Genomic DNA, 13,082 nt, shown 5'->3' with positions numbered 1-13,082 from the left:
CACACCCACTCATCCCTTATTGCTTAAATATACCATGGGTAGGACACAAACTCCTTGTTTACTGTTCTATTTATGCTGGTAACCAGTTTTATAACAGCAATAAGACAACTCTGTCAATATGCCAAAGCTAAGGGCTGTATCCAGTCACTTGGTTTCATGCCCGTGGTATACACTGCTTAATAAAACCCGCACACACTGGCGCACGTAAACACAAACCTGGCACTCTCTCCCCTGAAGTGTTTTTTTTACACACAGCCTGAAAAACAACATTTGAGCTCTTGAATCCAATCTATCACAAGATAAGGGTTCACAACCATTTCTCCCTAGGGTCTCAGTGTTGACACATTTAGTGATGCAAGCTTTTGTTTTCTTCTCAAATAAAACATATTATTGCCAAAGATAAGACACCTGCTGAGAACAGGTTTATGTGACACACACAGCTTACCACAGCTTTCACTTTTCCATGGCAAACAAACGGTGCATAACATGACTCTTACTAATATGTGTCGGGTATTTCAGTGTTGTTATAACTGAACGTTTTCCTAGATGAAGCAAAGAGATAGAATGTGAGAGAGAGAGAGAAAAGGGAGCGAAAGCAAGGGAGAGAAGATGCAAGAGAGAAAGAAAGGCAGGGAAGGAGAGAGCAGAAAGCAGAATTGGAAGCAGATGGTGTGACAGAAGACAGCGACACCCTACTGAGGCGATTGCGGAGTGCCCATCTATGAAAGCAAGCCACACACAGCACCTATTCTCTTCAAGCCCTTTCTGTCTTCCCTGGTTTACCCACTTCCAAGATGCAGCGAGGATCCTACTGGGAAGGTTACTGTAATTAAACCACACCTGCTGTATTAAATCAACAACAAACGGTAATATTACTTCTAACTAAATATGATTACAATATGTAACGACATTCAAATGCATTATTACAATCTAATAGTAAGGTTACTAATCTAAAAGGTAATGTCGCTATGTAAAAGCAATGCAACTCACCTGGAAAGGATTTTGTTTTAAATCACTGTCATTATAGAAAGTGCAGTCCCTTTGGAACACAGACCCTGCCTTGCTGTAGATTACATTAGAGAGAAAGCACATGTGGATTTCGTCATCAGTAACGAAAAGCCTATTCAGCATCCAGTATAAAGCCAGAGGCTATATTACCTGTTTCAACATTAGATTAGCATTGGCACTGGCTGCATGGGCCAGAGGAACACTGCTATTATAACAACAAACACATAAATATACATTTCCAAGGAGAGGAAGAGATGTTAAGTACAAAACGGGTGAAAAGACCTCCTGTTCCTTCCCTGCAGGGGGACAGTTCCAGGAAGTTTCCAAAAGCAACTATGGATTTAATGCCATTGAAACAGCCCCCTCCTAACCGGATGAGAAAATCCACTATGCTCTTATCTAATTTGCCCTAACTCTCTCATGACATCCAATCCCCTGGTCATGATCTTTGCTATTTCCAGGGTAGTGACAGCAGGTGACGATGGCTTTTTTGCAGGGACAATCACAGCATGTAGGAAGGGTCATGGCGAGAAGGCGTGATATAAGGCACAAGCGGCTGATTTCATTTGAAAAGATCTTCATAAAAAAATAAACAGTCAATGACAATTTCAGCAATAATCTACAGGGTAGGTTTTTCAGAAGTTATTTGATTGGATTACCCCAATTGGAAAGGATCAAATGCTTGGATTGGGTTTTTACAAACTGAGAATTGGGTTCTGGACCTCCGGATAGGGATATGGATTTGGAAATCCAATCTGACCTTCAATCAGGGCCTGTAGGTGTTTTGAACAACTCAATAGATCATGGAATAGTTTTGACTGAAAATGTTTTGGTGAATCTTGTTTTCACCAGAAGGTGGGATTCATGGTGGAATTAGTCAGTTTAAAGGCACTGCAATCAATAAATGTGAAGAGGCATTTAAAAAAAGAAAAGTCTTCAGTCTACAAAAACAAAGGCTGTCATTACTGAATTATCACTATTGGTAAGTTATATTGTGATGTGTAAAATGCATCAATTATACTGGACATACAGACTCAATTATTTTAAATGAAGGTACAGTACTGTCATCCAATTTGGTAACATCCGTTTATTTGGAGAGTTCCAAAGTGTGTTGAAGCCTGTAATTTAACCTTAATTTCTGTTTCCTTACAACAGTACAGTAGTGCCACAACTAGTCAAACTGATGCCAGTGTTGTGGTTTCTGGATCAGAATGATAACATCCAGTAATAAAATCAAACTGTTTTTATAACTCGCCCAGAACATGACAATATAAACCTATCCAAAGCACAAGTGTTTCAGTTATCTTCAACAAATCACAGACAACACAAATAAGATCAATGTGTGCAATATACATTTATTTGCAAATCAGATTTCCACTTCTTAAAAATCTCCATTCACAGCTGTTACAGTACTGTATCAATTAGGGACATCATATTAAGAAAAACATAGGGACGGATATTTACCTGATTATAAATACACTATTTGTTTCATATCACCAAATGGGTGACACAAGCGAAAAACAGTATCCAAAAACATAATGTGGAGTATAATTCACTATTGTTCTTAGGTAGCAGAAACGAATTGCCTAATTCTGACCATAGCACACTGAATTGTTCAAAACAGTTTTACACATCATCTGTAATTCCATTTCAGCATACAAGTATCAGGCACAGTTCTCTAAAGTCTGAACAACATAGTTTAGCTGAAATGAAAGCTATATGAAATCCAAAATATAGCTGAACGCAGCAATGCCAGGGTTCACGCGGTGGGCCCATTGCTCCACCATCAGGATAAATTGGACACTGTCCTATGATGACCTACTTTGAGAACCCTTTACCATGCTACCATGCTAAATATAAGAACTCAATGTCATGCAGAAAAAAAAAGAATACGCTTTGATGTATTTGGGACCATTTTCAAATATGCTGACTCCTTTAAACATATTTTCCACCAAACTTGAATGTCAATTAGGTGTATATCATACAGAATTATGGCGCAAATCTTCAAATGGTATTATTTACTTGCTCAAACTTAATGGCCACAATGTGAGCTTGCATTAATTATTTATCCTATCCAACAACACCACCATTTTGGCCAAATTAAATCACTCTTCACATGTTTACATTTCCAGGAAAATTAGCAAAATTGCTGTGTGATCGATCTAAACATGTCTGCATGTGTTGAGACTTTGGAACATCTGTGCCACGTTTTGTTACAACATGAACATCTTTTCCTGATTTTTATGCATTTTTGAGCAAGCACACAACCACATGAATGTTAACTGGTCGGTAGGGTCAATGTTGTTTCACATGGTAGTCAGGAAAAATTCAGCATTTGGATTTTTTGCAGATTGGTTATAAAATGACAGAACAGCATTTTAAAAGTGCTTTCTACAATTCTTAATGGTTCAAAATGCATCATTGCAACATTTAAGAGTCCTTGAAGCAATGTACAGACTAACTTCTCAAGGTGAGGTGCATGAGTTTACACATTCTCCAGAATTAATTGTTTTCTAGCACCACCATGTGGTCAATCAGCATATTTTTTTACCAAAGCCTGTAACGTCCTGAGCCTTACCATCTCACAATAATAATGATTAATAATGCTTGAACCGCAAAAAATTCACTTGGATGTTGTATAATTGCAAAGAACAGAATTGGGACATTAAATATATTTGAACTCACTTAAGACAAGTTCAGCGTTTGTAAAGAGTCACATAGTAAACATACTCTGACAACATTAAAATGTGTGGATTCTTCAGAACTTTATTGTGCTTCTTGAACAGTATGTAGGAGATGTCGCATGGCGGTTGTACAAACCTAGTGGACATGAGCTGGTGTCTGTGAGGCTGTGGCAATCGCTCAACAATAGGAGCATCATTATTAGAGGAAATCTTAGCAGAGTAGATAAAGACAAGGTACCTCAAATCTTCACTGAGAAAGGACAGAGGAAGGATAAAAAGGTCTGGTGGTGTCCTAGAATATTTGGATCATAGACTCCCTGGCCTTGCCCACTCCAACCCATTTGACTGGAAAGCAAAGAAAGAAATTGGTTAGAGCCATTTAAGCCACAGATAGAAGGAGCCAGATGTTTCACCAGATGTATACATCGAAAAGCATCTGGTTGGAATTTCCACAGCCCACCAAATATGGTAAGGAGTGGAAGCCCAGTGGCCTGAAGTGGGAGAGTGATCAGATGTGATAAAAAGGTTAATTAGGAGGAAATCCCATCGGAATTAGCCTACATTTAAGCTATTATTTGTATGTGTACTTCACACTACTACATGTTGAGGCAATAAATCTGGGTTTAATGTATGTCCTGTCAAGTCCTGACATCGTCACCAATGAAATGCCTGACAACTATAACGGAAATCCTCTGCTGCTCTGTTACATATGTCACTCAGACCACATCCACTGCAGTTGTTAAGGTGCCATCAAAATGAGGATCGTACAAAACAAAGGGACAGGACTCCTCGTGGTAAGGAAACTATTGTCTGTAGTTTAGGTAGACAGGTGACTGGATTAAAGTCAAAAAGACTGATCGCTACATGCTAGCAATGCATTCCGCTTATAGGGACAGACAGAAAGCCAATTGGATCTATGGTAGTTTGCCTTCAGCTATGCCTACCTCCTTGTTTGTTCTTCCCACTATGTTTAATGTGCTCCAACCACTATGCTCAATCAGCTCCCACTAAAAACAACTCAGATGACATTTAGTTGCTTACCATTGATTTGAGATTTTATTGATCTAGACTACAATTCTTGAATGGATAATATAATACTTACCAGGCACTCCAACGTGATTCTCTATAAAGCGGATGTAGTTCTGGGCTTTCACTGGCAGCTCTTCCCACTTCCTACACGATGAGGTGTCACAATTCCAGCCAGGCAGTTTGTCATACACCACCTCCACTTTCTGCAGGACGTCCATGTTAGCTGGTTAGACAAGGGAAGGGACATGGGTCATACATTATGAGGAGAAAGCTTTTCTACATCACCTTGGTCTGATTATAAACATATACAGGTACATTATGGTGAGACTGCACGGGCACTGGGGACGTCTTACCTGGAAAATATGGAATATTTTTTCCATTGAGCTTATAAGACACTCCCACTTTGATTTCCTCCATCACGTCAAGGATATCAAGTTTGGTTAATGCAAACCTGTTATTGGAACAACAGAGAAAGGATGCAATGTGTTGCGCGTCTCTTGTCAACCCAAATACCTTTCAGACGCTTCAGTGACATTTCCCATAAGATTCAGTAGGTGGCGACGTAGCGCAGCATTCACAGTTAAAAATAAACGGAACTTCACAACAGCAGGACAGGGCAAACCCAGGCCATGACGCTTACGCAGTAAAGCCGTTGATCATGTTGGCATAACGCAGGATGACCAGATCAAGCCAACCGCAGCGTCTCTTCCTGCCAGTGGTCACGCCCACCTCGTGGCCTCGCGTCTGCAGCAGCTCTCCAACTTCCTACAATGATGGACGACAGCGGAGGAGCTGTTCTGACCAGACCTTAGACCAATCTATTCTATGTAAACTTCCCTACTTTGAACTTAGTATTGGGACATTGCTCTTCAATCTGTATTTCCCATTGTTTGTATTTAAGGTATTATGTCTAGGATTTGACTCACATTGAGTTGTTCCGTGGGGAATGCCCCGATACCCACTCTGGTGGTGTATGCCTTCACCACCCCATACACATCACCGATATTCAGAGGAGGGATGCCCAGTCCTGTACACACACCACCCACGGTGCAGTTTGATGATGTCACAAATGGGTATGTACCTGGAAGATGAGAGCAAGATTCTAAAATGATGCATTCATTTCTCTTTTATAATTATTTATTCATTAAATGTAACTCCCCATTTCCAATTGGTATTTAAAACCTTTTCATAACAAAAATCTGAGACTGAGACAGGCATCCTCCAAGACAAGCCCTGTCAAGCATTAAAGATTCTTTTATTTTCCAAAGTCATATGGTCAGCCATAGGTGAATATATTATTTCCTTACCAAAATCAATATCAAGCAGGGCAGCATTGGCTCCCTCCACCAGAATCTTCTTAGGGGGTCCATTAATAGCCTCGTACATGAAATAGACAGCGTCTCTTACCATGGGTCTTATCCGCTCAGCATATTCCTATCAGGTCAGAAAGGATTACTAAATGAGATGTGGTCCTACTGAATAAATATGAGATGTGGTCCTACTGAATAAATATGAGATGTGGTCCTACTGAATAAATAAGAAATGTGGTCCTACTGAATAAATATGAGATGTGGTCCTACTGAATAAATAAGAAATGTGGTCCTACTGAATAAATATGAGATGTGGTCCTACTGTATAGATATGTGATGTGCGCCTACTGTATAGATATGTGATGTGCTCCTACTGAATAAATATGAGATGTGGTCCTAGTGAATAAATATAAGACGTGGGCCTAGATGGTGTTCTACTGCATAAATAGATGTAGCTGTACAGTATATGTTCTACTATAGAAATAGATAGATGTTGTTCTATTGTACAATACAGATGTGTTCTACTGCAAAGATAGACCAGGTCATATTGTATAGATAGATGCAGTCCCACTGAAAAATGGATCACGAGAACAAAAATACTGCCACTGTTTTAGGGGTGCTAAATGTAACCTTGCCCCTTGACAGAGGATTTTTACAGGGTAACGGGGGATACGTCCAATCTGTTGCAATTCCGACATTCTTTCTACTAGCTTAGGGCGGTATAGCCATGCCCACACAAACACGTGAAGAAGCACACTTCACAAAACCTACCTTTAATTTCTTCAGCTGACCATCGACATCCACCTCCAATGTGGGAAACATGGCATGGTGTTGTTGAGCAAGGTTCTTGAACCTAAAACCAGTCCACAAGCGTTAATAAAATATAGATCATATTTCCATAGTGAATGTTCCTTCAGTCCAGAGAGCCAATCCACCCGGCCCTCATGCTCTCACGTTAAAGACGGTAATGATGGTAAGATTTACCTTAAAGAGAACTCTTTGAAATCATCTAGGAGGTCACAGATACGCAGCCCGGTACGCGATGCTTTGCTTGAGTAGGTCGGTCCAATGCCTTTCTTTGTCGTTCCAATACTGTACGAAGTTAATTATTAATAAGGACCCGGTGAGTTCAATATGGAACACGGACTGGCTAAAATACGTGGTGTATTGAAGCAAAAAGGCACAAGAATATATTTGCTATATTTCACAAACCCCCAGGTGACTTAATGCGATAATAAACTGATGAGAATAAAACACAATCTGGTAGTTCAAAAAGCCTGTAGGTCATACTCTAGAATAGTATTGTACATATAGTGCAATGTTTGCACTGTATTGTACATGTTGCCTTCTTTCCATCACTTTTGCCAATACCTAAATAATTGAGTAGAGTGTATTTAGTACTACTGAGTTCTGCTCCCCCTAACAAAATGTTGTATTAATTACGTATTAAACCTGTAGGCTTTAATAGTGCTGTTTGAGCCCTGCAGAAGAAAGTCAAACGTCCTGATCGTACTTTTTCCCATCATGTGCTTGTCGCTGTACTTCCTGGAGCCCGTCTACTGCCTGGTGGAAGTCAAACACTGTCCAAAGAGTCAACAGGTTAGGTCACAGACACATACAGTTAACAGTGAAATATTTGGCAGTGTCGTATTGCAAACTGAAAGCCTAGAATAAAGACACTGGAAGCTCTCTTGTGAAAGCACAAAAAATTCTAACAAACAAACCTACTAAATAAGAAATAACTGTGAAGTAAATAGTCATAATACATTTTGGGTTTGTATCAAATGTTGAAATTGAGAAATTGTGTTGTTTTAAAAAAAAGACATGCCCATTTTGAATATGATGCCAACAACATGTTTCAAAAAAGTTGGGACAGGGATGTGTTTACCACTGTGTTGCATCACCTCCTCTTTTAATAATACACTGTAACATTTTGGCAACTGAGGAGACCAACTGCAGTAGTTCTGAAATTGAAATGTATTCCCATTCTTGGATTTCAGCTGCTCAACAGTAGAAGGTCTCGTTTTTCTTTATATTTCGTTTCATAATGGGCCGACCTTTCGTTTTCAATGGGTGACAGGTCGGGACTGCAGGCAGGCCCGTTTAGACTCTTCCTTGTGTATGACCCTGCTTGACGATTAAGTTAATTGACGATTTCCAACTGACCTACATTTTTGCATGATCTTCAGCCTGGTTTAGTTTTTTTGCATTACACAGCTTTTCCAGTCTTTTGTTGGCCATGCTAGCAACAAATTCAAAGTGGGCATATATTTTTCAAGAAACAAAATCTCTCAATTTCAACATTTGATATGTCGTCACTGTATTTTCTAATGAATATAGGGTTTAAATGATTTGCACATCATTGTATTCTGTTTTAATTTATATTTTACGCAGCGTCCCAACTTGAAAAAACCTGAAATTAAAGCTGACAGTCATCACTTCAACACTATAGACATCATTTCAAATCCAAAGTGCTGGAATACAGAGCAAAAATAAATGTGTCACTGTCCAAATAACTTTGTGTCTCACTGTATCTGTAAACATGCTTGTCAACAGCAAAGCAAATCCATTGGAAAACATGAGCAACGACTCACATTGAGATATACTCACCATGTTCGATTATATGCAACAACGGTTCACAGACTCCATTGACATTGTTACATAATGTACAGTAATTGTACGTCAAACATATAAATCAATCCACAATTGATTCACAGGAATCACATACATCATTCAACATACTTTTATCTGGTATAGGGGAAGAAAAGAAATGGCCTTGTTTAAAGGCAGCTGTTTTCTCATTAGTGTGTTAGTTACCAATGTGGGCCCTATCTGAGATTATCAGCCTCTTCTCCCAGTCTTTAAGGCCTGTGGGAAGGGAACATAATACAGTTAGACAAAATCACTGTCATCGGCTCCTTTTTACAAAGACCACCTTCAGGATAATGGAAACACTATAGCTGTCCATATTACTTAATATATCCATCCATTAATCAGTTAAAATGTGCATAGTTTGAACTTAAGAGCAAACCCCACCATTCTTCCCCTGTGAAATTCTCACTATTTAAGCCATAAACCTTGATTGTCAAACAGGTTTTGATCAAATTGTAGAATTTTCATGAATTAGCATGTATCGGCTAACTAAAAGTAACTCTTGAATGTTTCAATAAAAACTGTTTAGTGAATTAATGGCATTAAGCAATTTACATATTTTGACAACACACATTGTTTATGAAAAATAATATTCCTTATCAAACAACACATTTGCTAGGGCAAAAATCATTTTCTAATTATTAATAATCATCATCACACAAATTCTGAGACAACAATAGACTACAGCAATTACTAGACTTAATCGGGATATCTAAATCTTCACACCTTTCTTTTCATTTTTTTCTGCTTCTTCAAACAAGCCTGGCAAATGAATAACCACACCATTGCCTGCGGAGAGAAAAGGAGTGTTTCAGTCGTCTGACAAACCAAAGTGCGAAGGGACTGGCCAAGGTAAACAGTGGCAAGCTGATAGCGACAGGGAATAGGGATGTGTACACACCAATCACAGAAAGAGCTTTCGAGTTGATGATCCCGCTGGGTAGGAGGTGGAAGTCATACTCCTTCCCTTCCACAACCACGGTATGACCAGCATTATTACCGCCCTGTGGTCAGACGGACGAGAATGAGAGGCCTTTCAAGAATGCAACAAATGTATGGGGTTAGTTTGTCTGTCTATGCTATCCTGCCCCCTTCTCTGTTCTAGCCTCCCCTGCCTGCAGATGCACGTGACTGGCTGGTCACGCTATAACATGCCTGGGGGATGCCTGGGGACATAGTTTGATGCGGGAGGAACTATCAGTCTGCAGCAGCAGAGCAGGAGCTATTTTAGCGGCAGCGACGATCGGGAGGAGCCAAGGTGACACCCCCACCCCAAACTCCATTTAGTCTGGAATATGGGGTAGGGAGAACAGTCTGCCCTTCTCATGTATCCATGCTTCCCCAGCCATGTGACTCCTCTTAATTCCCAGTGTTTGGCACCAGTCTCCACAAGCGCGGCCACATCTTTATGCAGTCAGAATCGTCAATGCCAGTCCCGAACCCTTCCACAATGCCAAATGGAAGAGGAAACTACTGGTCATAAAATTTGAATATCATCAAAAAGTTGATTTATTTCAGTAATTCCATTCAAAAAGTGAAACTTGTATAATGTATACATTCATTCCACACAGACTGATATATTTCAAGTGTTTATTTCTTTTAATTTTGATGATTATAACCGACAACTAATGAAAAACCCAAATTCAGTAAATCAGAAAATCCCTACCCCATATTCCAGACTAATTGGAGTTTGGGGTGGGGGTGTCACCTTGGCTCCTCCCGATCGTCGCTGCCGCTAAAATAGCTCCTGCTCTGCTGCTGCAGACTGATAGTTCCTCCCGCATCAAACTATGTCCCCAGGCATCCCCCAGGCATGTTATATTCATGAACAATATGTACACTCACCGGACATTTTATTAGGTACACCTATCTAGTATCAGGTAGGACCCTCTTTTGCATCAATCTGCTTCCAGGTTTGACATATATATATTCAGAGATGCCCTTCTGCCCACCACCGTTATAAAGAGTGGTTATTTGAGTATGTGCCCTTTCTGTAAGCTTGAAACAGGTCTGGCTATTCTAACCTGGCCTCTCTCAATAACAAGGTGTTTTCATCCACACACTTGGATGTGTTTTGGTTTATTGCACCATTCACAGTAAACCCAAGAGACTGCAGTGATTGAAGATCACAAGGCAACGGTTTCTGAGATGCTGTGACCACCACGTCTGGCACCAACAATCCTACTACAGTTAATCACTTAGATTACGCATCTTTTCTATAATAGTGTTGGGTTGAATAACAATTAAAGTTCTTGCCCATGTCTGCATGCTGCATATAGAGTGGTAGCCACATGATTTGCTGTTTGGCAAAACAAGACGTTTGGAGCTTAAACGCCATTTGACCCTATTCAATAAAATAATTTGGGAATAATTTATTTCAGAGTAATTCAAATTTTAAGAGCTTGAGGATTTTGCACATTTGTCATAGGTCGGTAACATACCTTTACTTTGCCTCAAATTCCTCTTTTATGACATTATCTGCTAAAAGAGGCTTATCTAGCTTGCAATGTTTCCACTAAAAACGATTGGGTAATGTTTGTATGAACCCCTTTCAAAAAGTCCCTTGTCACTTATTTGCAGGTACATCCCTCTTAAACATATCACCTGGAAACTGGAACAAGAGGTTAGGGGTGTGGTAAAACATTGGGGGCTGTTTAATGTTCAAATTATGGAGGTGTACTGTTACACAATTTCTTTTTGTGAATTTACCTGCAAAATAAACAGAGACCCATAGCCAAACACCTGCATTCCATCTCTTCAAGAAAAGCTCATATAAAAATGTAAGCATGGTTATTTAGTAGGATTTTAGTTGGAGTGCATCAGCGTAAATATAAAGGCTTAACTCATATCTGACTGCCTGTTGAACTACATGAGGCTATAAAAATGATAAGAATACAGGTCATTAATACCCCCCAAAACCATCTGCTGCATGCCTTCATTGCTGCAACTTGACATTATCAGACCACATGCAACAGACCATTCTAAGATATGAGACCTTGGGCAGTCTGGACTGACCTCTCCCAGCCTGTAATACAGCTTGCATAGATACTGTTAAGCAAACTCCCTGTTGAGCAGAGTTCTTGTTGCAACAGACAGCTCTTTGGTTGTAGCCTATTTATAAATGCTAGGGTGTTTCAACCCAACAATCCAAGGTACCGGTCTAAAATAGAAATGCCCAATCTGTTCTCTCATGGCCCTGGAAACAAGTCCTGACTGGGTACTTTAAATAGATAGCGGTTTCTGAATGGCATATTGCACAGTCATATATTGTAAATTATTAAGTTTGTGATTTCAGGCCTATATGCTTATGGGTTGGTATGAGAACATATCACATGACAAAACTTTTGTTATTAAGTTGATAACATAAGGAAGCAGGCACAAGGGGTTTACTTCTTTGTGCACCAGGTCAAGGGCTGATAACAGCGCTAGACCTGGTGTAATAGCCATTTTCCACACTTCTCAGACCCTCAAGTGGCACAGCTGAGCAGCTGGAATTTTTAACCAGAGCAGCAATGTATTAAAACAGTGCCATATTACTTTGCAAGTGCAACATCAGCAAACAGCAAAACACAAGTAACACATTTGAAAAAAATGTTTTGATTTACTTACCTGGCATCTGCAAATTATGTCTGACTCTGTAGCCAACAAATCGACAACTTTTCCTTTCCCTTCATCTCCCCATTGTGCCCCAAGTACAACTGTCACCTTGTTCCCCGTGTCGTTTCGGGGTCGCTTGCCCCCTGTACCTGGGTTTGAGTAACAACTTTTGTGAGACATGGTAAGCGTACACAAGCGCACTGAGCGAAGCACTTTAGAAACGACAACCCTTAACTAAGCCTGTGTAATGGAAAAAATATACCATCAAGTCTCTGAGTCCGATGAAACCTAACCAAATTGTTTTTTTCCGCCTATTGTGTTAAAGAAAACACATGCACAGCAGCCTAAAACGTGTCTATATTTACAGGCTGTAGAGCCTTGAGCTTTAAAACAACGGGTCAGACCCGTTACTCTCGGTCAGGTGGTAAGATAAAGCTATAACGCATACAAGCCACAATGAACTTGGCTGATGTGACGACTCAAACCGAATTCATGTCATTTGCAGTAGAGCATGTGATCCGTGGGCGTGGCATAGCCTTTGGCCGGAGCAAGAACTTTGGATAGCCACCCATACGAAAATACACAAGGAGAGAAAATCAAATTTGCTGTTGCTAAAAGTAAAATACAATGTTTTCGATTGTTTTGTATTCTGTGTATTTTCACAATAACCTACACTAAATGTCTATTCTGTGGACTCGCTAGTAGCTGGGAATAACTCCCCTCTGATGGTAAACATGACTTCCTCAATATTAACATTGGAGGAAAAGGTCATAGGTCCCTTCTGTCTGAGATTCTTAAGGTT

General features: G+C 39.9%; 1 protein-coding gene across 2 annotated transcripts; it reads right to left on the bottom strand.

Moving 5' to 3' along the window:
• Positions 1-2,343: 2,343 nt before the first annotated feature.
• On the bottom strand, positions 2,344-12,758 carry LOC105017613 (adenylosuccinate synthetase isozyme 1 A). 2 transcript variants are annotated; one of them, XM_010882325.5, is made up of 13 exons: positions 12,293-12,758; positions 9,585-9,687; positions 9,410-9,472; positions 8,849-8,899; positions 7,545-7,611; positions 7,016-7,123; positions 6,803-6,884; positions 6,029-6,155; positions 5,648-5,802; positions 5,362-5,486; positions 5,075-5,172; positions 4,795-4,944; positions 2,344-4,037 (listed from the first exon to the last, which is right to left on the bottom strand). In XM_010882325.5, the coding sequence occupies exons 1-13, from the start codon at positions 12,458-12,460 to the stop codon at positions 3,985-3,987; spliced, it is 1,350 nt and encodes a 449-aa protein (XP_010880627.1). In that variant the 5' UTR covers positions 12,461-12,758; the 3' UTR covers positions 2,344-3,984. The 2 variants fall into 2 exon arrangements, with proteins under 2 accessions (XP_010880627.1, XP_019911843.1); XM_020056284.3 differs by lacking the exons at positions 9,410-9,472; positions 9,585-9,687; positions 12,293-12,758 and having other exon boundaries at positions 7,484-7,611.
• Between the last annotated feature and the right edge of the window lie 324 nt (positions 12,759-13,082).

The sequence above is a fragment of the Esox lucius genome, chromosome 18, assembly GCF_011004845.1.
Source record: "Esox lucius isolate fEsoLuc1 chromosome 18, fEsoLuc1.pri, whole genome shotgun sequence".
Taxonomy (NCBI): Eukaryota; Metazoa; Chordata; class Actinopteri; order Esociformes; family Esocidae; genus Esox; species Esox lucius.
The sequence above is the reverse complement of the archived record's forward strand: the minus strand, read 5'-3'. Positions and strand labels throughout refer to the sequence as shown.